Source organism: Myripristis murdjan, chromosome 20 (assembly GCF_902150065.1).
Source record: "Myripristis murdjan chromosome 20, fMyrMur1.1, whole genome shotgun sequence".
Taxonomy (NCBI): domain Eukaryota; kingdom Metazoa; phylum Chordata; class Actinopteri; order Holocentriformes; family Holocentridae; genus Myripristis; species Myripristis murdjan.
The window spans coordinates 9,699,932-9,725,618 of NC_043999.1; the positions used below are offsets into that span (position 1 = coordinate 9,699,932).

The 25,687-nt window shown below is 41.4% G+C and overlaps 1 protein-coding gene across 1 annotated transcript; it reads right to left on the reverse strand.

Moving 5' to 3' along the window:
* Nucleotides 1-18,285: 18,285 nt before the first annotated feature.
* Nucleotides 18,286-24,608, reverse strand: dselb (dermatan sulfate epimerase like b). Its single transcript, XM_030079640.1, has one exon. The coding sequence runs from the start codon at nucleotides 23,562-23,564 to the stop codon at nucleotides 19,908-19,910; it is 3,657 nt and encodes a 1,218-aa protein (XP_029935500.1). The 5' UTR covers nucleotides 23,565-24,608; the 3' UTR covers nucleotides 18,286-19,907.
* Nucleotides 24,609-25,687: the final 1,079 nt, after the last annotated feature.

The window sequence follows — 25,687 nt, forward strand, 5'->3', positions numbered from 1 at the left end:
AATTACGAAATGAACTCAGATGAAGTGATATCTATAACATTGGTGATGTGATGAAAGCTGTATCAAACACTGAGCTATTCCATTTTGGGACGTAAGGAATGAATTGATAGCAGAATATATTCGCTCTGGGAAATTCAGACTATTTCCTGTGATATAGCCTTGCACTGCTATGTGTGAAAAACTGAATCAAATTTTGGACTTCTGAACAGCTCACCCTGCATTGAATAATAATTCCATAACAAGGACTATATTGTAAAACAATGCCGTGCAAATAAATAAATAATAATAAAAAAAAAGAATGAAAAGCTGTCCAAAAAAATCTCCTTTTAGTTGGAAAGCAGCAAGGCTGGAGCTTGAGCAGTTGAACCCTGTTTGTGCAAGTATCAGGTTTTAACATATAGCTGTCTTTCAGGCACGGCGAGACGAGAATGTGTTAAAAATGTGTCGACAAGTTTGATAATCTGAGAAAAGGCGAGACTCTGTTGATATCTGGACTTGTTGAGTTGCCTCGTTTGGAGTCATCATACTTATGAAGACATAAACATCTATATTTCTGCCTGCCAATTTCTTATCTCAGTGGCCCCACAAAACTGGAGCACTACAAAGGCAGTGGCAACGTGTACATCATCAAACAGTCAAAGATGAGAGGGTCTGCTTTGATCTCTTTTTTGGCAGCGCACCTGGAATCAGGAGGAGTTGAGGGGTTGAAGAAAAAAGCCTCTATGAGATAAACACCACTTACCTTCAGAACATTTTTTATTGGCCCGAACAAGACCTTCAGCTGCCTTCGATGTATTCAGAGCTCCTCTGCCAAGGTCCTCACATGCACCCGGAGCAGCACATCCCTCTCTCCGTGCACAAGTTCCACTGATCGTGTCAAAGGACAAATCTTACAAGGCATTCGCTTAGCGGTTCAAGTTCGAGTTCAAGTATATTTAAAGCCCAGTATTGCTGTTTAGAGTCTCAAAGGGCTTTACATTCTCACAAGTTTACAGCGGACAGGACGACACCCCCTCACTTTAAAAAAACAGACACACAACCTCGCTCCAGGTCTCTGCAAACTTCTGCAAATATCTTCTAGAGGCCAGCAACATGTTGCACCACTTGATTATGATTTGGTGACACTGCATTTAATATTTAAAGTAGCCGGCTGTGTTTTTGTTTACCTGCCCCATGCAGATCTGAACTAGTAGAGCATAAAGAGTCCACAAACCAAAACACTGTTGACGCTCTTGCCTGTGTGGCAAATAACTCACACAATGCAAAGTGAAGAAGGCAGCAAACCCAGATAATTTAACATCACCAAACATCAGCAAATACCTTATCCAATATAAAGTATTTATCATTTATAGTTTGTCTCCCATAGTCACTACGGCCATAAATGTAAATCTTGGGCTCATCAGCAGCAGCCATTATTATATTTGTCCATCACAAACATTGGTTACATAAATTTGTACAGCCTATATTTTGGTAGCTCAGAAGCCAAGGCTACCTTACCATGTGAAAAAATATGAAAAACTGCTATGTGAACGTTGAATTTTGCTTGGTATTTCCCTCTTAAGTAGGTAGTGGCTACTCTCCAACTGGATCTCAGCTCTGCGGTTATACAGAGTCCTTTAGTTTTGAGAAAGCCACTTTTAAATGGAACTGGAGGTCAATCATGGGTGTTATTATCCTTGTGTTTGATACGTTGCTTAACCAGGCAGGTCACTACAGATTATTATTTACAAGGACAGCCTGGCAGGTTGCCTGGACCACATCTTTTCCTCCTGTTTTAAACATACAGTATATCCACAGTGCTGCAGCTGAGATTAATGGACGCATGAACTGCACTCATCAAACGTAGATTAGAGGGACTGGAGCATGCAGTGAGACATGGTAAGTACATGAATCTGGCAGGCATGAGAGGCCCAGGCTGCAGTCTAATCAGTGTAAAGTAATGGGATCAAGCTGGATTCTGAGCGTAAACTTTTTTTTTTTTTTTTTACCATCTTCCTAAAGTCATTGTATTGTGATACTCTAGTCTATGACTTTATACAGGAGGTAAGTGAAAAATGGTTGAAATCACATTATTTAATTCACATTTAGACACACACAGTATGCTGTCTGCAGACATGAGGGAACAACAGTGCCATATTGTCAGTGAAAAACCAAACTCAAAGGTGAAGTAGTTAAAGGTGCATTATGTCATTTTTAAGGAGCTTTAGCACAAGGGTGGTGTTTGTGTACAGCAGAGAATGGCAGCTGCCACGCTTTACCATGGCAACATAAATTGGAAAATTTGCTATTAAGGCACAAATGTGTACCTTTCCTGTTTAAATGCCGTGGACTAAATGGCTAGTTAAAAACTACAGCAAATAAGCAGATTTTTCAGGGTCAATAATGTACCACATGCCCTGCTCTCACACTAGCAGGTTGCCATGGGAACCACTGTGATGTTGCTTTCCTGTTTGAGTTTGATTCTCAGCATGTGCCACTGCGTATTATCGGACAGTTTTTTTTTTTTAACAAAAAAGTTCATTACTGACCAGCGGGATGCCGGGGAACAGCACTGAAAAAGGAGACACGGTCAGCGAAATGCCATCAAACCTGTCTGCAGTGTTGCTCTGGCATTTATGTATCTTCATTGTGTTCATAGCTTTTATGCACAGGTGTGTCTGAGCAGTTTCCATGTAGAGACTTGCCTCTTTTCTCCGGCTACAGGTTGTGCACATTGCTAAATGGATTGGAAGACAGTCCCAGAGCCAAACATCTAAGCATGGGAACAAACAACATGTAGGCTGTGGGAAATTTTATGGCACCATTATAATAATAACTGGAAATACACGTTAGTTATGTTTTGTCATCACTTGCTGCCATGCACTAAGTTTTGGACAAATGCTGCCACGGCTTTAGCATCATGTAGTGGCATTTGAGTCTGTAATGTACACAGACTCAAGAGCATGGGAATTGTAAGATAAATAATAGGCTAATTCATTTATCATATTCAGAGCCAATATTTCTAGGCCATAGCACAGGTTGAATTCACACATAAGGTTAGAAAAGTAAAAAAAAAAATAAATAAATAAAAAAATATATTAAAAAAAAAAAAAAAAAAAAAAAAAAACACAAGAAGAATCAGGTCAAGCAACAGCTGCAGAAAACAAGGCAATTTATTTTAGGTTACAACGTGGTTGGAGTGCTTTGCTATTACAGTAACAAGTTGTTTTGAGATTATTGCCTGAAAGATATTTATACATAGGACAAGAGCGATGGAGAAAAGAAATAGCAGTGTTCAGCTAACACTATACATATAACATATGTTGGTAACCTGAACAGCAAATGCAAAAGCAGATCATCAGTGTCATGATTGTGGTTGGTTCACTACCTATTCCAAGCTGAGTGAACAAGTCCAAGCATTCAGCAGCCTGAAATGTGTGTGTTAGGCTGGCTAACACCAGCCTGCAGTGCCAGCAGCGGCCTGGCTACACTTGTGCACCCGGGGGGGAGGGAGGGGGAGATTTTCCCCAAAACAAAACATAGAGGCTGAAGCAGCTTGGCCATTTTGAAAGCTCAATATTTCAACAGTTACCAAGCTTACAGTCGATTGACTGGCAGTGACTAACAACCCCTGCTTCTGCATTATAGTCATCTACACAACAAGTATATTATTGCATATTGTACTTGATAATATATTCAAAAACATTACATATTCATCTTTCTCATCATCAAGGACATGTACAACCTGACACTTGACGGGAGTGTTGACTGTACAGCGCAGTGTAGGTGTGTATTTAATGCTTCGACATAAAAAACCTGAGAGGCAACCTCTTAACAACAGCATTGCTGTGTTTAGGATATTACCTTTTTTTTTTTTTTTCTGCAGGAAATGCACAGACATGCAATCACAGAGCATCACATTGATTACCACCTCGTCTTCTTTTCAAATGCCACTGAACTAAACCAGGTTCTGAATATTGACAGTTCACCATATTCCTGGCCCATCACCTGCAAAATATTGGCTTTTGCTAATGAGAATTTTCTTGGGACCGCGAATGATTTCTCTCAATTTTTTTTCTTTCCCTTTCCATTCCCATCAAATATTAACCCAGCGTCATTGCCAATAACCCTGATGAAAGTCTACAGTAAGTTGGCATGGCGACCAAAGAAAACACACTGCTAACTGGGTTGATATTGACATTGCGTCTGGCAGACTTTGGCATTGCAATTATACTGCAGTGAAAACCTTGATTAAAAACGACTTCAAATCAAGAAATCTGATCTTTAGTCCTCCACTCCTCTTACTTTATTCACTGAGTAAATAAAATGTATTTTTTTTTTTTTTTGCAAAAAAAGTGTAAAAAATGTTGAAATATATTTCCAAGTCATATCAGTTATTGCTGTTGTAACACTGTACATTATAGGCTGAGTTACAGCACTGATTTCCAGGAAATGATCCACCATTCTGCTTTATTACAGTGCGTATGACTTCCCAGTTACGCGGGCCTCATTTGAAACAGGAAGCGAGTGCAATTGCAGCAACATCCAGGCTTTGTTAAAAAATAATGAATGTTTCCTCGTCTCTTTTTGCTCACACCAAGTTGACCTTGAGGGGAAAAAGAAAAACATAAATAAATTGGCACACACATTTGGTGACATGGGTGGCCTTTATCAAGATAGCGAATGTTCAGAGGTTATTAAATGAAATTTGGTGAGTTTTCAATGGATTCCCATTCACCATGGCCATAAGCTCAGCAGAGTAAACACCATTACCAGCAAATCAACACACACACGAAAAATCTTTAAAAGGAATCTGATTGATTTTCTGAAGAATAAGCCATTATCTACAATCAGTGGTCTTCAGAAGGAAAAAGGACCAACTAAAAGGACAATACAGAGGGGAAAGTACATGAGAAATCTTTACCAAAAAGCTTTAGATTTTTTTTTTTTTTTTTTTTTTTTTTTTTTTGGATTTTTTTTTTTTAATGTTATATTTAATTTACACACAGCACAGGCATATCAAAGGGCAAAGAGGCAAGAAAATGAGAGGCTGAGAGATTAGTGAGCCTACAACACATCACCTGATTTTGATGTTGGGAGACATTTTAACTTATCCATCTAAATACTCCATCTCACTGAAATAAACAGACACTTTGGAGAGTGCTAATGGCCTCGTCTGCAGATATACGAGCCTGGTGGTGTGTCCGCCAAGGTTGTGATGCAGCGGGGAGGCATTCACCACTCAAGCCACAGCCCTTTGTATTACCCACCGGTGCACCTCAGGTCACTAATGCATATGTGCTGTGAGTCGTGACTTATCAAAGCTACTTCTTAACATCCTATGATTCAACCGGAGTGGCCTGGCTTTTCTCGGTGTTTGTAAATGCTCCACACACGTTTTCATCCTGTAATTATGCAGCCTGTGTGGCTTCAATAATTAATTCATGTCATGTTGCCTGGTCCAAACAATAACCGTCTCCAAATCAAAACACATAAATAAAAAATCAAACAAACAAACAAAAAAATAAGACACCTAAGATGTGCATGAGATTTAATTAAATTGTAATCAACATGGAAAAATGGCAAAGGCAATTATAAAGTGCTCAGTGAACAAATGAGCAAAAGACTGATTTTGTGAAGCCACAAAAGGTTTTTATTCCCAGTTTAATTATAAAGAGTAACTTTCTCTGAACAGGTAAACTTACTTTCATCCCTTGTTGATGCCCCTGAACACTTTCACAGTCATCTTGACAGTAGTCCTAGTTGCCAGGTTCCTTCTTTTGGAGGAGATGCTCATGTTCACGAATGTATTTTGGTCTGTCTTAGATCATGGAAATAAATATTTTCTTAAACTGAGAAGGATTCTTGTTTTAAAGGCAAGTTCTTACATCGAGTGAGAACCTAGTAAAGATGCAATGGTGCAATCACTGGAATACAGTTCCCGGGATTTTGGGGATAGAGACAGTGAATATGTTGAAATGTTTATTTCGAAAGGAAAATAAACCACTTCCCGAATTTGTCATCAGTATCTGCGTGCATTTAAAGTTGCCAGCTGTTTCCTTTTGTGAATTGCTGACCAGAACTTCCACTCAGCTCATATCAGCTGTTCGCTTGCTAGTGGCTGGTGGATAACTAGCTTGCCAGGCAGTGAGAAGATTGGCAGAAGTGATAATTACATGCTTTCTTTCAAAACAAACATAATTTCCATGTTGTATCTTTCACATTTGTAATTATGATAACCTACACTACCTCTGCTAAATATCCAATATATCCAATAACTAGCTTCAAGACAAGCCAAACGTAATGCAGTATTGAGCATAACCTTCTGGAGAGCCCAGTACCTGCTAATAGCTCCCAGTCAGTACTGAGCACGAAGCAAAGATTGCTCCCCTGCAGCAAGCATTTGACAGGCAGCAAAACTTTCACCCCCAAGGAGTACAAATGTGGCGAGGATAGATACAATGTGCTGGTGTTCCTCGGTAGGAAATCGTTCCCCACAAAACTCTGCACCCCCTGGGGGCTGTGGATTATGTCGGGTATCCATGTCACTGTTTTTGGAAAGAGCTCTTGCTGTTGAGTTTTTCACATATAAATTTCTGACCGTTCGAGCCCCTCAAGAGAATACCCAACCAGTCCCACTGAGTTTGGGTGAGGAGACGGTGGCAGATGGGACACCGCACCAAATCATACAGAAACCACCTGGATGTGGGAAAATATATCCTTTTTTTTGTTTTGTTTTCTGGGCGAACTTTTCCTTTAAGGAAATCTTGATACTGGGTGGTATCTAGTTTCTGCCATCAGACGCAATGCAGCAAACCCCGTGTAGCAAAGTCAGCTGACTTTACAGTCACCCAAAATCTAACACCTGATGGCAGTCCTTGATACCTGCGGCCCAGGTGCAGCTTGACCACTCAACAGCCAGGCATTTCCAGTCTGTAAAGTGCTGGGTAATGGGCCCTACTTTCCAGGTCACGTCGTGCAGTCTGTGACAAGAAAACGACAGTTCAACCCTCCTGGGGCGAACAAATAATGATAAATATATTGCTTAAAGGCTGCCTACTGTAAATAATTACAAAAAATGTCAGATGCCCGGCAGGCAGCAAAATAATGCAGAGGGATTCTGCTTCACACCAAAATGGCACGTTACACTCACTTTTAAAAGACAATAATAATCAGTTTTATTGGAATGTCCATATCAATATTATCAACAGTAGGTCTATATCACTTTTGAGACCTGTTCATGACTTCAAACTCATCTGTTTCCATCTCCGTCACATATTGATATCATAAATAAGTCCACGAGTCCCACATGTGTGTGTATAGCATTCCGTAAGATGTTTACAACTCATTATATTTGGATATTATGGTGCAACACAGGGAAGATTGAGATTCCTGTCAGCTCTTGATTGGTTTGATCTCTGTGCTCTGTGTTCTGTTTGTCTGTCACATCACCAAAGAAAGATGAATAATGCTGCGCACGCTAACCTTTAACATGAATGTAAAGGCTGACCTTCTGCACCGGGACTCATTATGTTATGTTCACGTCCTCAGGAGTCAGGCAGCTGGGATGTACAGTAAGCTGAACATAACATTTCTTCGCCTGTGAGATTTTAGGCTTGGTCTATCTGCCTGTTTTACAACTCGACTGAAATGCTAGGTTTATTTGCATGTTATCCACAATATCCCCAGTCTGAGGAGTAGGGAGGCAAATCAGCATCTCAGTCTACCGTGTAACTAGCATCCATGTTTTCAATGCCCATTTGCCTCGAGTGACACAGGCCTCTGGTTAATGCTACAGTCAATCTCACAATGAGCATGTAACATATTGTGTGTAGGTGATGAAACACCAAGGCATAGAGGTTGATCTTACATTTGCACACTCTTTCATCTTTTCTCATTATTTCTGAATATATAATGGTGTTCACACTGAAAGCAATAATAAGGTGTCGCATCAAACTAAGGTATATAAAAACGAGTTTATGTCCTTTAAACTTCTCCAGAAGTGAGTCAGTCTTTAATGTATTCTCTCTTTATCTTTATGAATTTCAACTAATTTGGCTTTATATATAAGTCATTGGTTATTGGCGGCTGATAAGAGGGCTCGTAATTTCCCTTGGCATAACTTCAGACAGAATCCTGATGGCAGCCTTGATGGTTCTTAATGGAAGCTCAGTGCGGAGAATGGACTAAATTTGCATGTTGACAAAGGCAGGGAAGGCAACAAGATAATGGAAGTGCTGTAACATCCTGTTTGGTGTTGTTAGCATTTGATTACTTTTGCTAATTCATTTTTGTCCTGTGGCTCATCTCTTGACAGCTTCATCATTTATTCACACCGCTCATGCTGTGTCACGGGCACAGGAGACCAACCTCCTGGGAGATGAGCAATGCAGTCAGTCCCCTGACATAAATATCTATTATTGCTTAATACCAAATGACATTCTTCAGATTGATTAATACACCACTCCCCATGTGTGCTGCACTTTTATAAATCCTGTAAAATACAATGTGTATGTGCGTATGATTGTCTTTGCAGTGAATATGCATGCAAGAGTGCAATCAAAAATATGTATTCTGTGCATCAACTGATTAGTTGCTCACACAAAATAAAGCCACTAACTGCAGCCCGCCACCAGACACACACACACACACACACAGACGCAAAACCCACTCCTGTTGCGGAGGATATTTTCAATTAATCAGGCTCTCTCATCAATAATGCATCACCCCTGCAGCCAATCACTCCACTCCAGCCATTTAATGAGGCAACCCAGCTAGAGGGACATGATCCACACATTACTCCTTTCATAGTCACTGCACAGGAGGAATGCCACTGTGACCACTGCCTCTTATTAAAGTAATGCCATCATTTCTGCCTTCAAGTAAAAACCTGTCAAAACTGGTTTGGAAAAGGACACAAATGACAATAAGCAAACACCCTGGAAACCGTTGTGCAGCCGTGTCACCTCTCAGTCACAACAGTGCGGGACTCACAAAGCAGCTCAGGTTACAAAAATCCACTGCTGGGATTGAAGAGACTGTGGGACGTTCGGCACGGCTAATGAATTATTAAAAGCAGCTTTGCTATGGCAGAAGAGTGTGTCCTGGTTTGGTAGCATGTTTTAGCTTTTCTTTTTTTTTTTTTTTTTTTGTGGTCAAAGTTAAATTGCAGTTCTAATTTAAAACACCCCCTTTCCACCCCCCCCCCCCAGATAGAGGAGTGCAGCTGTTGAGAATAAGCTATGAAGGAGGGTTCTACCTTATGCATACTGCAGTTTTTGAAAAGCTTTTCTTTGTAACATTTTCTAAATTTGGCATGGTGTGTGCCCCAGCGTTTAGTGCATCACTTGACCACAAAATTCGAGCAACGCCAAAAACATAACATGCATCTGCTGTAGCGACTGAGGGGAAAATATGTTTGGTCAAGGTCTTTAAGCAACTAGAATTAACAAATTAATCTACTGTACCATCAGAGCAATAATTAGCATGATTCTTGTTTTTGGCAGCACTTCAGGTGGTGAGTGATTATTTCTTTGGGGTTTTTGTACTGTGTTTTTCAGCGACAGTGCCTCTGAGTGCTTTGACGTCACAGGACTGACAGCCATTTCCACACCTTCAAATAAACAAACATCCTGTAGAAAACCTACGGCTCTTCCACTGAGAATATTGGCGTTGACTGCAAAAAAGGCTGTGCTGCCTAGGAGCAGCTCAACATAAAAATAACAAAACACTAAAAAGTGAAAGAGTGAATTAGTAGTTGCGATTGGCTACTTTTTTTTTTTTTTTTTTTTTTTCTTTTCCAGTGGTTTTTGGCGCTTTACAGTGTGGTTGGAATGTGTTAAATAACTTCCATGATTGATTGCTTTGGTTTCTCTGCATCATGCACATGGTTAGTAGATGAGGCCACATTGAGCCGTCAGAAAACAGGCAATCTTTCTGATGGATATATTCCTGTGTGTGCTGGGCGTAGCTTTTGTACAGTATGGAAAGGATGCCAAGAAGACTTTGCTCATAACAGTAAAAAGCGAATGATAAGAAGAAAACAGATTATACAGTGTAAACTCATTAAAATAATGACCTGAAAAACCTGAAGTCATGCCTTTGTTATATTAGCCAAAGCTAACACCAGATTTAAGAGACTTTCTCTCGAATCTGAGAGGGTTCTTTTGATCTTGCCGGCTTTTCACACGGATAATGAGGGGGACTGTGCCTGTGACATCTGCCGCCGGCTGGTATCCCCAATTTGAAATGAACAAATTTCAACCGCAATCGTAGCTGATTGCATACAGTAGCAGGTTGATGGGCCGCACACATTCGCTTGATTGGCAGACGGGGGCCGCCACGAATTCAAACATGAGAACCAATCAAATGCAACAGTCAAATTCTGAGCTAATACCGCCAAATGAATGGAGTCTGTCCAGATGTGGGAGTGACAACTCCTCGCTATCCCAAGCAGCTGGTGTCAGCCAGGATAGTGTTATTCTCGGATTTCATCATTCTATCTTTCTTTTTGTAATCCCTCGATGACTGAACCGACTCATGCAAAAGGCTGAGCCGACAGCACAGCAACCCAAGGCAGCGATGATTTCCAGTCGCACTCGCAAATTAGTAGCCCTACTCTGTGCTCTGCTAGAGATTTTACATTATCTTTTCAAGAAGAGCTTCCCATCCATTTGGCCCTCTCCTCAACATGTAGAGTCACAGGTACCAATACAAAACATGTAATGAACAGCAAGCGGATGCCGTGTAAATGTTTCTGCGCAGGGGGAATGTCATGTTTCCATAGAAGCCTGATTCAATAGTGGTTAATGGGCATGATGGTGAAGGGGAAGACGTATGAGATGAAGGACGTGTCTGATGTTGTGATGCACCTTTTTTTTTTTTTTTTTTTTATTTAACTGTACTGTGTCAGTGCATTTAGGTGATCTTTAAGGCAGCCTGCACAATAAGCTGGTGCACATAAAAACCTTTGCTTTCTTTCATGCTATTTCTCATGTTTTGCTGTTAAACAAAAAAAAAAAAAAAAAAAAGCACATGCCCAAAATGTTTCGGATTAGGTTGCGATAGACTAATTAAATTATGTTGCTGATACCGTCCTTGGTAACATTATTTACAGACAGGTGTAACCTTGAAATGCACATCTTTAGCTGTACATAATCCATAGAAGGTCAGTGTCTGCACATACTGGAGATATGTACTAATAAGAAGTCAACCCAGTGGATCCTCAGTTTATAATTTCCATCTAAATTATGCCATGTATTCCCGCATATTTATGTTCAGTCAGCCCTGTGTTTATTTAGGATTTGGGTTAGATTGACAGGCATGGAGTTCACATAGTTCACACAGGAAATATAATGATGCTTAGTATAGATTGCTACTTCTCTACACTTGTCCACACATTTGTTCAGCTCATTCATACAACAAGCTAGTGTTAGTTTTAGTGTCAGCTATTAGCCTACAAATCTGTCTTCTTGTTTGCAGTTATACCGCACTGATTTGAATGAACCCTTCAACACTCCCAAGTTGTCATGATGAGTTGACAAGTCAGACTTCCAAGGTTTCAGATATGGCATGAATGCAGTATTATTCTAGGAGAGTTCATAGTGTTTCCATTATGTCACCTTTAACACAGCTCATTGGCTGTGGCTGTTCTTTGATTTCCATCACCTTTATCACAATCATTTGTTATTTTCCTCCCAAACTGTACATGTGGCGATGGAACAGAAACGGAGAATTTAATTAACCTTTTCTTGTGATTTGTAAGACATCTGTATATGGATGTAGCAGATAAATAGATAGATCGATCCAATCCAACTGTTGTGCCATAAAGTTTACTTTTCTGACGCCTATATGCCACAGTAATTGAGGTGTTCATTCAATTCTATGTTTGGCATTGAGCTCATAGTTAGTGCTGCTGTTGGACTGGACTGCATTTTATTGAGAGCTGTTTCTATTATTCATGAATATAAATAGGGAGGACAAAAAAAAGAAAAAAATAAGGAACACCTTTCAATATAATGTAGTCCAGTACAAGACCTCTGCAAACTGCAACCTCAGTAATAAACATAGAATAAAATTTACACATTCTCCACAGTGTCAACAAAAATTGAACATTATAATCTTTCTTAAAAGGTAGAATTTATGGCAGAGCTGTTGCACTGAGCTGCATTAAACTGTACAGGACCTAATAAAGTTGCCACTGAGTGTATAAGTACATGTAGTAAAGTACAATTCAGGTAAGTACCACTCCCAGCCATTCTCACATAAGACACTCTGAAAAAGTAAGAAATAAATAAATAAAGCCTACTCACAAATAAAAGTATCAAAATGAATTTCTCTTAAAAACAGAAGTGAGCAGTATCAGGTATGACTTTCCTGGAATAAGACGTCCTCCTCAGTCCTCATGTGAACAAGACTGAGTCTTTATCCTGAGCATTTACCAGTAGCCTACCAGTAACATAAATTTCCTGTTGAAAAACGGAGGTAACATTAATCACAACAGAAGCAGACGCAGTTTTACCGGAAGAAAAACAAAGTCATTATTTTGAACAAATACAAATTCATCTGTAACACATCATATTCTTTTTCTCATACATTTGCTTCTCTCTCTCCCTCACTGAATACGAGCTCTTGCTGCTGTACAGTCTCTTTGATTGGCCGAGATGGCCGAGCGATTTAAATAACACACAGAAACTTACGCACAGAAGCTACAACAAACCACAACACAATAAAAAGTGTGCAAACTGTTTCGCGGTTCGGGCGGAACCATTACTGGGTCCAGGAATGGACCGGAGTCCGCGAAGTGGTCACGCCTTGAATAGAACACAATAAAGAGCAGGTGTTGAGACCAGAAAAGTTAAAAGCTGGCATGGACTGGGAATAGGCTGAATCACATTTAAAATGGCATCAATCAGTGATAGCGAGCATCACGACAGGCATTTATTTTTTAAAAAAAAGAAAAAAGAAAAATTGCAGATTATTACTTTAAGAGATGGTAAAATGAAAAGGAGACTGAGCCATGTCACCATGTTTCAGTCAGGAACTAGAGTGCACTCTGCTGCAGCGCTCTCTCTCTCTCTCTCTCTCTCCCTGCTATGCAAAATAATCTAAAACAGGAAGGAGTCACAGGACTGGACAGACTGTTGCATGATGAATATTTGACCACGATTGAAGACTGTGGATGGATAAAGTTTGGCTGGTGGTTGTTTCATCCTGTGCCTTCCTTGTGATGTTGGTCCGTGACAGAACAGGTCATCAAGAACAATTTAACACTTCCCCTCCAAAGCTATTACGCGCCGAATCATCATCAGTCTGTACCATCCAGGATGACACCTCTCACTGTGTCAAGGTTGCACATCCTCTTTGTTGCCGTTCTCTGTTCCCATCAAAGAAACAGTCAAAGCTACAGCCCTAACTACCCAGGTGTCTCGAATGAGTGTGCAGCTCTGACAAAAGAGCCTATTTCACTTATTCTCTCTGAGGATCTGCAACAGCGTTATTTTCCTATGCAGCACGGGAATCGTTTTGTGAGGGAACCAAATCTCTCCAAAACAGCTCTCTTGAGCAGAGGGGTGTTGTCCTGGCCTTGTTTCTTCACTCTCAATTTCCAGCAGCTACCCACTATATTTTTTTCGCCAAGCAGGCCAAGAATGGCGATCTCTAAGGAACACAACCATATGAGCACAAAATCTGACCATCTGGCATCCTCTGCTGCTAACAATCACAGGGGATAAGAGAAGAGTGACGAATGTCCCTTGTCTCACGCCGTCTGTCAGTGTCGAGATGTCTCTTTTAAAATAAAACACTGTTGTCAGAATCGTTGCAGCGCCAACAGTGTGACTGGGAATCTAAGGCCCTCTTGAAAGTAAAGTTTCTTCTTTGAGAGAACAGAAAGTCACCACTAGGGAACAGAAAAAAGGAAGAGAAAAAAAAACTAATTTTAAGTTGGAATGCTTCCTTGGCCTGATTCCAGAGGTGCAGATAGCCAAGCTGGGTGGGACAGTTATAGGGAGGGGATGATATAAAATCCATGCCATAGTGTAATGATTGGCTTATCTCAAAGGCTCACGGGGCAGGAATCCCTCTCCTAGTCAAGTCTCCTGTCAATTCTTTATCGTACAAAGTAGCTATTCATTTTTGCTATATCAGAAGCTTATGGGCTGAGAATATTTAAGCGAGAGGGAGAGGCAATAAGTAAAATCCTTCATGAGTTATTTCATTTCCAGAGCTTTTACGCCAAGCTGTCACACTACTGTAATTTCCAAGGCCCAAGCACACTGTAACCAATGTCAGAGGGACCATTACTGCAAGACTACTCCTCCTTAAGACGTAAATTCCACTAATTAGAGATCAATGACTCATGCTTGATGTAATTAGCCCGGATGGGACTCCCCCGCAAAAACGCAGACATATATTCATCTCCTTTTTTTTTCCCCCCGTCTCTCTCTATCTCTCCAGTCACTACTATTGTCCAACACATAAAACATGAAAATGGTGGCGAGATGACGTCTCGTAGGCAGACATGCCCTGCCTAGACACGGTTCAGGAGAGTGGTGGCCGCAGCAGCACTTTGACAGCCGGGTTATGGTTTCTGAGTCCCGGTAATGAAGGACTACCGAGTCTGTCATCCAGGAAAGGGCCTCTCCCCCGTCTGTCTGTCGGCCAGCCAGCTGGATTCAATCCTTCACCTCAGAATAACACGGGGCCTCAACTGCTGTAGCTTAGCCATCCTTTGCTTTAATAGGCAGAAACAGCTCATTAAATTACAACAGCGGCTAACCCTGTTCAACTACTGATTTTTTCCCTCTTTTTTTTCATAACAGCGTTGTCAGACAACAGTTAAATCATTTTGTGTTTTTCTTTTATCTGTTTTTTTTTTTTTTTTTTCCCCCAGTTTGCAAATCATTCCAGCCATTTTTGCATGGTTAGCAAATCAAGCCACAAGGACCGAAACTGGAGAAACAGACGAACCCTCCACAGAGTAATACTACAGTGGCTCTGTTTCCTCCAGTCAGAGTGATACTCCTAGCCCGGCAAACTGCTCATGACATACAGAACAAGAAAGGGGATTAACCAAAATGTCAAGAGAGACAGGCTAAGCTGACAGAGTATCAATATATAGTTAAAGGTCTCACTTTCAAAGTCAAAAAGTCAGGAACTTCTCAAAGCAAAGTCTTGAGTCATAATGTCATGTCATATTTCCAAGCGGGGAAAATTGAATTTGTACCGGCTCTCCTTTGACTTTCAGACAGAGGAATGGTCAGTGAGACTCAAAGGCTTTCAGTGTTAGTGGATAGTGTTATTCAGACAGCACGATAATTAGTTTGTTCTTGCAATAAACAAAGGGAGTGAAACTCAATTAAATTAGACCGAAGTTTTCCAAACTATCTTCTTTGAATGTTTGCTTCACTTGTTCATTTCACCGTTAACTCAGAAAGCAATATCTGATTTAGATTTTACCATACTTAACAAAAATCTAGTTTGTTATGATGTGTTCTGTCAAGCTTATGACCGAAATTAGCCGTAAAATAAATAAATAAATAAAATAAATTACTGTTTAACGCCTTAAGGATCGTTGTGATACACAGCTGTGAGTCTGCTGCAATATTGAGCATTGCCTGGAGTGAAATTTGAAATGCCTCATCTTGTCTGATTTCCCTGCGCTACAAGATGAGACTGGGCTTCATTAGCAATTGCCGCTGTGCTTTATTGGCACGGAAGATCCCATTTTCACTACAGAAAAGACTTGCTGTCAGCTGCAAATTGACAATGCGCCATATTTCCTCACAAGTCAACTCCTATTAATACCAATCCAGGATTTCACTCCTCCCCATATCCACATGCAGCAGTGTAATCAGTAGGTAAATTTGAACAGTGGGATCTGAGGACCTCATGGGCATTGTTTACTAAAGTGAAAATTACTAAATATGACAGAGTGCCTTTGCCATCTGCTTGCACCTTGTCAGTAGTTGATACAAGTCTGAGCAGACACCCTGAGCCTTTACTCTGTCATTTCAAGGACAGATTGTGAACTTGGTACATCGAGTCATGCTCGTAATATTGGTATTTGTGTTGCGAAAACTCTCAACATTGATGGTGTTGCTCACCATTAGCGGCCTAATTCCCTAGCACAATAGCCTTACACAGTATCAGTGATCCCCTCTCCAGAATATCAGTCTCCTCTCTGACTGATGGTGGCTGCAGCAAAGGTTAATTAATGAGCAGTGGCAGGAACGATGGCTGCCGGCGAGGGAGAGGTTCCCCTGAGATGTGTGCTCACCAGTGGTGAAAGATAAAGGTGGAACAGGGAAGGGTATGACTACTCAGCTGAAATTGAGTCCCCTATTCAATCTGGGTAACCTCCATGTACCTTATAGTATGAGAAAGTTAACTTTGTCCCTTACCCAAACTGCTACACAGAACTAGATGATAGTATAGCTTTTCATCATCTCCCGTATAACACCGTATTTCAAGTGATAATTATGTATTGGTTACCAAACAGCAAAGATTCTCAGAGTGCCTGTGATGCTGCTTCGTGCAATCAGACACCAAAGATTTCCGAAACAGTACATTTGGCTTTCTGTGCAGCATGCAAAGATATTTCACAGATGAGAAACCAATACTGTGGGAACACAATCCAATATTAGGTATATTTAAGAAACTGCATAGAAGATAAAGTTATACAGCAGATAAACAACGTTTTCATTATTAAATTTCACTGGTATTGATCGCCCGTGTACACAGAGGTGAGGGATGTGAAATAGCTTCATTGGCCAGTCCCGGCAAATGCAATGAAATGGATGTTTTGCATTCTCCCTGTTAAAGACAAAAAAAAAAAAAAAAAAAAAAAAAACAGCAACAGCAACAAGACTTTGGCTATAAATATCAAATACACAAAGAGCTGCATTGAAAAGCATGACCTCTAAACTTAGAAATGATCTCTGCTGTGAAAGTCAGATGCTTTATGTAATATAATTGAGGCTATTAGCTACCTTAACACCTTTGCGTACAAAATTGCAACATTTCGAAGACCAAGGAGGCAATTTCCTTTCCATGAGATTATATATGTAGCCCTGTTTCCGCTGCCTTCGAGAGTCTCAGAATAAAACAAGGTACTTAACAACCACAAAGTGTAAGTCCAGAGTTGTCGAAACCTCCCTTCCAGAGCATTTGCATAAGGTTTTTCAGTGAATAATGTGTCTTTGCATGGAAGGATTAGACATGGAGGGCCCTGCCAAGTATTACGGTGTTAGAGGAGGGATCAAGAACAAATGAGTAATGAAATGACTGACTCATTGAGACCATTCTGAGGCATGAGAAACGGAATGTGCTTTTCATAAGCCTGCTCCAGTTAAGACATGTTTAATGCGCCTGAGTTCCCATCTCACTCAGACGAAGCAGCATGACATAAGAATTTCCTGCCAGCTTTTTAATTATTGGGCCCTCCTTGCCATGCATGTCACCCATATAAGCAATTAGGCTTCTGTCATCCATGTCCAATAAAATGGAGATTTCGCTATTGCATTATTGTGCCAATATAGAGATGTCTGCATTAAGTAGACATTTTACTCATGGGTCAAAAGTAACCATAGTAAAAATACAATATACAAATTAATAGCTTTTTTACTCACGGGTAATATCTATTTTACTACCGTAATAGATCAGAGATGGCTCTGCGTGAAAATAAACATAATAACTACAGCAAATGAAATATGTTACATAATCACATGGTAAATCCTGTATAATGTAAGATATAAATGGCTAATGTGTTCTTTTACCCTGATCCTTAAATGATGCGACACTTGCAGGCGTTGTAATTCACTAAGAAATGCACGCAGACAATCACAGGTTGCCAATATATTTATGAATTTATTATTTCCTTTACATTATCTCCACCTTCTGCTCCAGAACCCACAGAAAACAGTTGTAAAGAAATGATTGTAATTCAAGGCCACAGAAGCAAGGAACCATATCCCCACGAGCAAATACAAAACAGAGTTGGTAACAGGATTGCAACACCAAAGTGAAAGCATGTCTGCCAAGTCTACACATTCAAAGACCACAAACATCAAACGGGTTTTCCAGGCAGTCAAGGGTTTCAGTGTTCATACAGAAGAAAACAAACAGGACTGTTTCTAGCTGAGAAAAGATGGATATTTCCAAATGGGCACGGTATGTTTTTGTTTACAGATGCAATAGGAGTCCGTGTGTGTGTCGTCTGCATATTACATATGATCCATTTACAGAAATGCTCAATCATTTAGCAAGACAGCATCAAAGGTTACTGAACAGCATACATTTTTTTTCTTTTTTTGCCCACAATATTGCCCGACGAGCATAACATCACAGAGTAGAAATGGTCTCTGACTTTCTTTGCCATACTTAATATTCATCTCCAGTGCAGTCCGCCGCCTGCTGAACCCTTTCAAGACACAGGCCTGTAAGATCATTGGATATCTCATTGACCACGACAGGAAATGGAAACGTATGCTGTTTGCATTTCCTCCAGGCCCTATTGAAGATAGCACAGCAATAAAACACAGGGTAAGCTTCAGTTATGGCATTTTGCAGATTAATATAAGTAGCTGAAGGGGATGCTTTGGAAATTGCTTTGACTAGAAATGTGTCAAGGCTGACAGTTTTTTTCAGTTTGATCCCTATTAAGCACTTTCCTCTGATCTAATTCAATAAATGCCAAAGGGAGTTATAATAATCATATTCATTTCTGATCCTTTGGGATATGTGTCTTTGGAACCCATAAATACTTCTAACTTCATTCCTCATCTAACTTTATTCTCTTTCTTCCAGACATAATATCTTCAGAGTCCTCTATTTCCAGTCTAATTGAGTACATACAGTAAAGTTAATATTAGAGGATTGGAAAATGTACAGAATCCCACATACAATCAAGAGAGTCCCTGTGAAAGTGCTAAGCCACCAAAACGTCATGACATCTTTGAGCTTCAAATAAATTTTTGATGGCCCCTCTGCCAAACTACTAGTGTACATTAATATGAAAATACAATCCACATTTTTTTTTTTATACGTTGATATTAGAGCAATAAAGCACTACTGCCATCTTTCTCTCCATTTTGCAAAACAGGTCTATACATTGCAGCATCTTATACATTTCTTAAAGGGAAATAGCACTCAATTAAATCATTCACATGTATTAAAATTTATGACAGCCAAATTAGTTCTTGTGAAAATTAACAACTTCCTCCCAAAGCCAGGAATTAGAAAACCAAGACAGTCAATAAACACTAGTCTGACTGTGAACACATAAAATGTCTGAGAGGTTTTTCTTCTTAATGAGCTTTATCACATGTTCCAAGTCAGTAAATATCCCCTGACCCCCAGAGCATAATTACAGTGTATTGCGTGTATGTTTTGCACAGACATTTTTTTTCTGACATCACAGATTGAGAATGGAATAAACTCATTTCTTACCAAGAAAAATGTTATATAATTTTCACTACACGACACTCTATTTTAGGCTGACATTAAGTGGCATTCCTCTTTAAGACACGACTGCAAGTAAGACAACAAAATCCTATAACTCCCACTAAATAAAGAGTGCTGAAAGAAAGGGTTGAGGGATGCGAGGTGAAAACAAAAATGTACAATGATTAAAGCTCCCTTTGACTCATTTTAATGTAAAACATTTCTAACTTGCAAACATAGGTTGCCATAGTAAGTACAACACCTCACATATACCCAAACAAATACAGGAAACTGAAAGAACTTGAACACAAGACAATAACTCAACCCTTTCTGTTGTTGTTTTTTTCCCCCTCTCGTCACCTGTAACAACTCATTTTACATTAAAGATCAGTGCAAAATACAACTTTACAAAAACTCAAAAGGAAAGGGACTGGCAGCTACAGTAAACAATCACAATTCAATCTCAGCTGACCAGCAGCGGTACGTTAACTGGCAAACCTGGTGTAACCGAGCCTCTTCATCACACTCCCACATGTGTCCTCGATCAGTCTGATGTCCTTTCGAGGCATATTTTGTCTCCATATGTTAATGTTGGCTGGTGAAATGTCTCCCTCATACATTAAATTGTACAGGTTTGTAGAGGTGGTGAATATAAGTTGGTTGAGGGCTGCGGGTGAGACTGGCACCCCCAGGAATGTGTGTATTGTCTCTGCGGTTTCCTGGGGGAAGTTGACCACGTCCTCAAACCTCACCTGGAGGTAGGCCTCCGCTGGGAGGTTGTCACTGACCTTCAGCACTGCTGCAGTGTGAGCCAGCCACAGATGGGCCAGTATCAGGACAGGGTTGGTCTCTGAACGGGACAGAAGCCTCTGAATCACTTGAAACTCTGGTGCCACAGTCGGGCATGCGTCCCTGACAGCATCCTCCTTGAATATCAAGGAAAGGTGCTGCGGGATGTTCTTAAGGGAGTAGAGGCTGGGTTTGCTGTTATACACCATGAGATAAATCCATGCTCGAGGGTCTCTGACCAAATAGATGGCCCTCAAAGAAGGTCCGACAACCTCCTGAATGAAGGGCAGCTTGAGAGCCCAGCTTCCGCTCCTCATGTTGAGGACCACGCGGGCGTTAGGGTACTCGGCGACATGACGTCTCATCTCCCTAACGTACTCCATGTCTCTGTCGAAACTGGCTCGCAGTTTGCCCTTCAGCTCAGATGCCGGCTCTCTCCTCCTCGTCCTTTTCTTCCTTTCCCTGGAGGGCCCGACTTTCTGGGGCTGTTTGATTCTGCTGCCTTCTGCCAGCTGAATGTTTTGCAAATGCAGCTTGGTGTTGTGGACCAGCGAGTGCAGCCAGCCCTGTATGATTTTAAACCGCCCGTGCACAGCGTCTGATCTTGACCACTCACAGGCGTCAACCACTGAGTCGAACTCAAACTCGGTCTCTGGAATGTCCACATGCTCTGTAGGAACTCTTATGTAAACAAAGTCAGAGCTGTTGTAAAAAAGATTCTTGAGTATTTCCGATCCCGAGCCAGGCAGGGTTGTTATGACGACAGTGGGGAGAGGGAGTCGATGCTGTTCATACAATCTGATTTGTTTGTTTACTTCAGAGTTGGCACCCGCACCTTTCCATTTTACCCCACAGAGAAGCTGATCACAGCTGTTAGACACAAACAGCAGCTCAGCTATCCACAGAATGAGCACAGAGAGGAGAACATAGCGCATCAGCCTGCTGAAGCAGACATAAAACTTTCTCTGCATTGTCAGGAATCCTATAGCTACACAGAGCACAACCCCTGCTATTACATTCACTGTAAATCCAAAATCAAACAGCTGATTATCACTGTTGATTTGTTTGGGGATGAGCTGAGTCCCAAGGCCATATCGAGTGATTTGATTTCTATCCTCCACTTTAGAATGACCTCCAAATCCTAAATAACTTAACCTTGCACCTATGTCTTTGTAGTTTGTGGCAATAGAGACAATTTTTTCTGTGTTATTTATAGTTAAAGAAAGTCTAACTCCATTCTTACTATTGTCTATAAATCTACAGTTGGACACTTTGACATAAGGCCCATGCATCACATAAGCTACTCTGCTGACTGTGCCCGTCATTGGAAAAGTGACATTGACATACTGTGTCCATCTCTTTTTAAATTCGGCCGCCTGCTCTGCCTCCTGTATCCTGGTATCAGGGCTGTGACCCTGGGTGTCAAACCAGAACATTTTGTAATGAGCGTCCCACACGTCCATCATGGCCCCATTATACTTGTCCATAAATTTAAAAGGAACATATTTGAAGTCAATGTCGAGGTTGTGAAAGAAAGCGCTGAGTGAGCTCACAGGCGAGTCATCCCACTTCTCCACATGGTCAAGCACCAGCAACGTCTGGGAGTTGATCAGAACCAGAGCTCTGTACACACTCTTCAGTCTCATGGCGGGGGAGTAAGCTGACACTGCTTCCCCGCTCACAAACATGGTGTCCCTGTGTGAGGAGGCAACAATCACCTCCCCTCGAGCATCGCCCACCCCCTCGTCAGTCCAGCGGAGCCACTTAGCACACTCCCCCAGCTGACCCTCCCATGGACTGTTACACTGGCTGGTGGGGGACGGGCTGAACACCAACACGTTGTTAAGGTAGCTATACTTTGGACCATAAAGTGCTTCAGACACAAACACTTGTCCGTTAGGAGCAAATGTGAAAGAGTTCTGGTCGGGGTGCTCGTGCCCTGGGTTGAAGCTGTTCCAGCCATCCACCCATGAGTACGGCTTGTCATGGACGATGTCGTACACAGCACGGCCACCCAGTTTGCCCGACTTAAAAGAGACAAATGTATTCCCCTGGCCGCTGGGCAGTCCTGACCCATAGGTTACCACACCCCAGTTTGAAAAAATATGCATCCTGGCTTTGCCGAAGCCGTGGGGAGGTTGTGGCGTGAGGTGGGCATTGTACCAGATGTATTCTGTGTGAAGGGTAGTCCAGCGCTGGGCAGAGGACTGGCCCATGGGACCGTCCTTGGGTCGATGCTTTCTAATCTGTTGAGCGAGCCAGTTGCCTGTTCCATTCCTCATGACAAACGTGTCGAGGAAAACAAGTTGGCTCTCAGGCCCATAAAACCAGTTGTAGTTGGAGTCTGCTATGCCAACTGTTCGCTGAAATCCCGGCAACAGCGTGGCATAATAAAACCAGAAGTGTCCCTGCAGCCAGTTGTTCTGCACGTTATCAATGCTGAAATGGCGCTGGGCTAAGAAGACATACTGTGTGATAGACTTGGCAGTGTAGCTCCCATAGGCTACTCCCTCATCCAGCGACCCATCCACAATATGATTTAGGAGAAACATGGTTTTCTCCATATAGTTCACTGACACTTGTTTCCAGATCATCGATTCTGGGTCATTGTGTGCTCCAACCACGATTGCACCAGTCAGGATGGCTAAAATGTTGGTGGTCTGATGATTTTGGAGATATTGTTTCCCCCACCCCCTGTACTTAGAGAGCTCATACAGCTCCGCAGTCTCAGAGCGGATTCTCTTGAGGTAAGCATCACGCCGCCGTTCATCCAGATAAGAATAAATAAAGTCATAGGCAGTAGCAAACCCAGTGAGCGAGTGTGCCATTGGCACCTCATCATTAGGGGCACTGGTCACCTTCCAGTCTGGGTAGTCAGCCATCCTATCCATAAACTTAATAAGAAACTGCAGGGCACCAGAGTCCTCCGGGCACAACAGGCAGTAGAGAGCCAGGGGAGGCAGGTTGTTTCCATAAATTTCATTCCACTTGCTTGTAAACTCCTCATGTTTTGCAGGAGGCATGTAAATAGGAACATTGGAAAGCATGGTGAGGACAGCTGCGCGAATGACTTTGAATATGTGGCTGTGGGTGGTGGAGGACCTTTGCCTCAAATGCAGAACATCCACTTGGTTAAAATACAGGTTAGGGTGGGAATCAGTGGACTGGAGTTTCCACTGCTCTGTTGTTTTGTCTTGTGTGAGCTTGACCTGTAGCAAGTCATCTGAAAAAAAGTCTTTGTCTGTGGCATTGAAAACCCCAGAAAAAGCTGTTCCCATTGCAAACAGTGGAAGCAAAAAGACAAAATAAAAAACCCAATTAATTGCCATGGTGCAAGACATTTTTGAACACATATTCTCATAGGCTATTGTATTTTCAAAAACAGACGGCAGATGATTTTCCTATGGAAAAATGTGTTACCGTAAAGTCCCATAACTTCACTTCAGGGATGATGACACTGACTGGAAGTAGGCTACCGTAGTCCGTAATATGTATCTTTCAAGATGCTGTATCACAGTCAAAAAGGGAAGAAAAAAAAAACTTAATACTTGTCCATAATTTTTAAAAGCCATCATACAGAGAGAAGAGCAACCATTATCCATAACCACTTATAACAGTCTTGTGACAGTTTGCAGAGGGAGCAAAACATTGTTAGTGTGTCCCACGCCTGGCAACGCGTCGGATATGAATGTCTGACGGAGAGAGAAAATATTTCTGCAGAAATCAGTTCCAAAAAATCGCTGGCTTATGCGTGCACGTTTCCCTCCATCCTCATAGTAATGTTGGTGCTTGAGGAGACTGACATCCCCCCCTGCGAGCGCCAGTAACTCGTATTGATCTCCTTCCCAAAACATTTCCTCTTGGACAAACATCAGTCAGCCCCAGTCTGTGTCCGGTCCAATCACAGCCACCCAAAGGCTCCTTGTGCACCCCGACCGAGCTGCAACATCCATGAACATGAACCACAGCAAACAACGCATCTCCGCAGATAACATTGCTTGGTATCCCCAATGCAGAGACTAATTTCGGCGCTTTAATCTGCGGCTTTTAGTCGGGCAATTGATCTATTTCCATTGTGAAAGCCTGTGCGAGTCCTCTCTGTTTGTGTGTCTATGTGTGTGTATGTGTTTCACGCCGTATCTTCCGCGGTTAGTGTGGTGAAGTCCGAAAAGAGGAAAGTTGTCGTCACTCCTCAAGTATTCAAAGAATGAGACATTTTCCGATTGTCTACAGGAAACAGTGAATGCCTCCCCCCCAACAAAAAAAAAATGATGGATATTCAAAAATCAGGTCCGTGCAGTGGGAATATTCAGGTATCCGCTGTCTTTTGGGACATGCTGCATCTGAGAAGTGCCGCTGTGTATGTGTGTAATCTCCGGACGCCACTCCGCTGTGTCCTCTCGACTGTACAACACAGGCAGTTTGATTGTTTTCCTGCACTGGATGGAAAATTTACACTGTACAAACTGTAGAGGGAGCCGTGACTTCAGGAGCCCGGCCCCGTCTCTCGTCAAGAGTGGGAATGTTGAATATTCATTACTTTTTAAAAAATCATTTTCTCGATGGTGTTGCTCTTAACTGGATGTCTGATTGCTGGCATGTGAAGTTACTGCAAAATACTGAGGAGGCTGAGAGGCAACAGCAGGAAAATCAAACAAGTGCCCTGGTGGGTGGGAATTGCAGCCCCTTAGCAGGCATAATTGAGCAGACAAATAGCTTTTTAAATGTTATCCACAACACATTTTATTTTATATTTTATTTTATTTTATTTTATTTTTATTTTTTATTTTACTGTATGTCATTTGATAACACTTAATCAGGTATGTAGGTTAAAATAAATTATTATTTAAATGACAGTCTGGTTAAAGCCTCCTTAATTAGCCTGGAATTAGGGTAAAGGAGAAAACAAACAAACAGGGAGAAAACTAGCAGATTGCAGAGGGCAGAAGAAAACAATAATAATAAAAAAAAAAAAGCAGTAATGTTGGGAGAAACGGGCACGTAGACATGTAGGACAGGCACAAGCTAGACAGACACTTTAATGCACTTGGAGACAGCAAACAGCATATAGCGCCATCAACAAGGACAACACAAAAGCACATTACAAACAAACAGCGGCACTGAAAGATAAAACTAATAGGCTACTATTATTGGCTGCTGCGCACCATCTTGTTCCAAAAACTGTGCGCTATTTGACTTTTTGAATTTGCATGTGAAGTACAAATTACAAATTTATATTGCAAAGATTACGGGACAGATCTCATTAAGAGATTTAATTTGAAATTAGCCTATTTCCCCCCCCCAAAATGTCCCTTTACACCTTTTATCTCTGATCCACTTGCTCTGTCCCTATTGCATGTCTCTGTAAAAAAAAAATTTCCTGAGGCAACATTAAGACATCCAATAAACCTTAAGAGCCTCTGCAGGGTCCCTGTTAAAGATGTGCCACGTTTGCCTTTCCTACCACTCACCAATC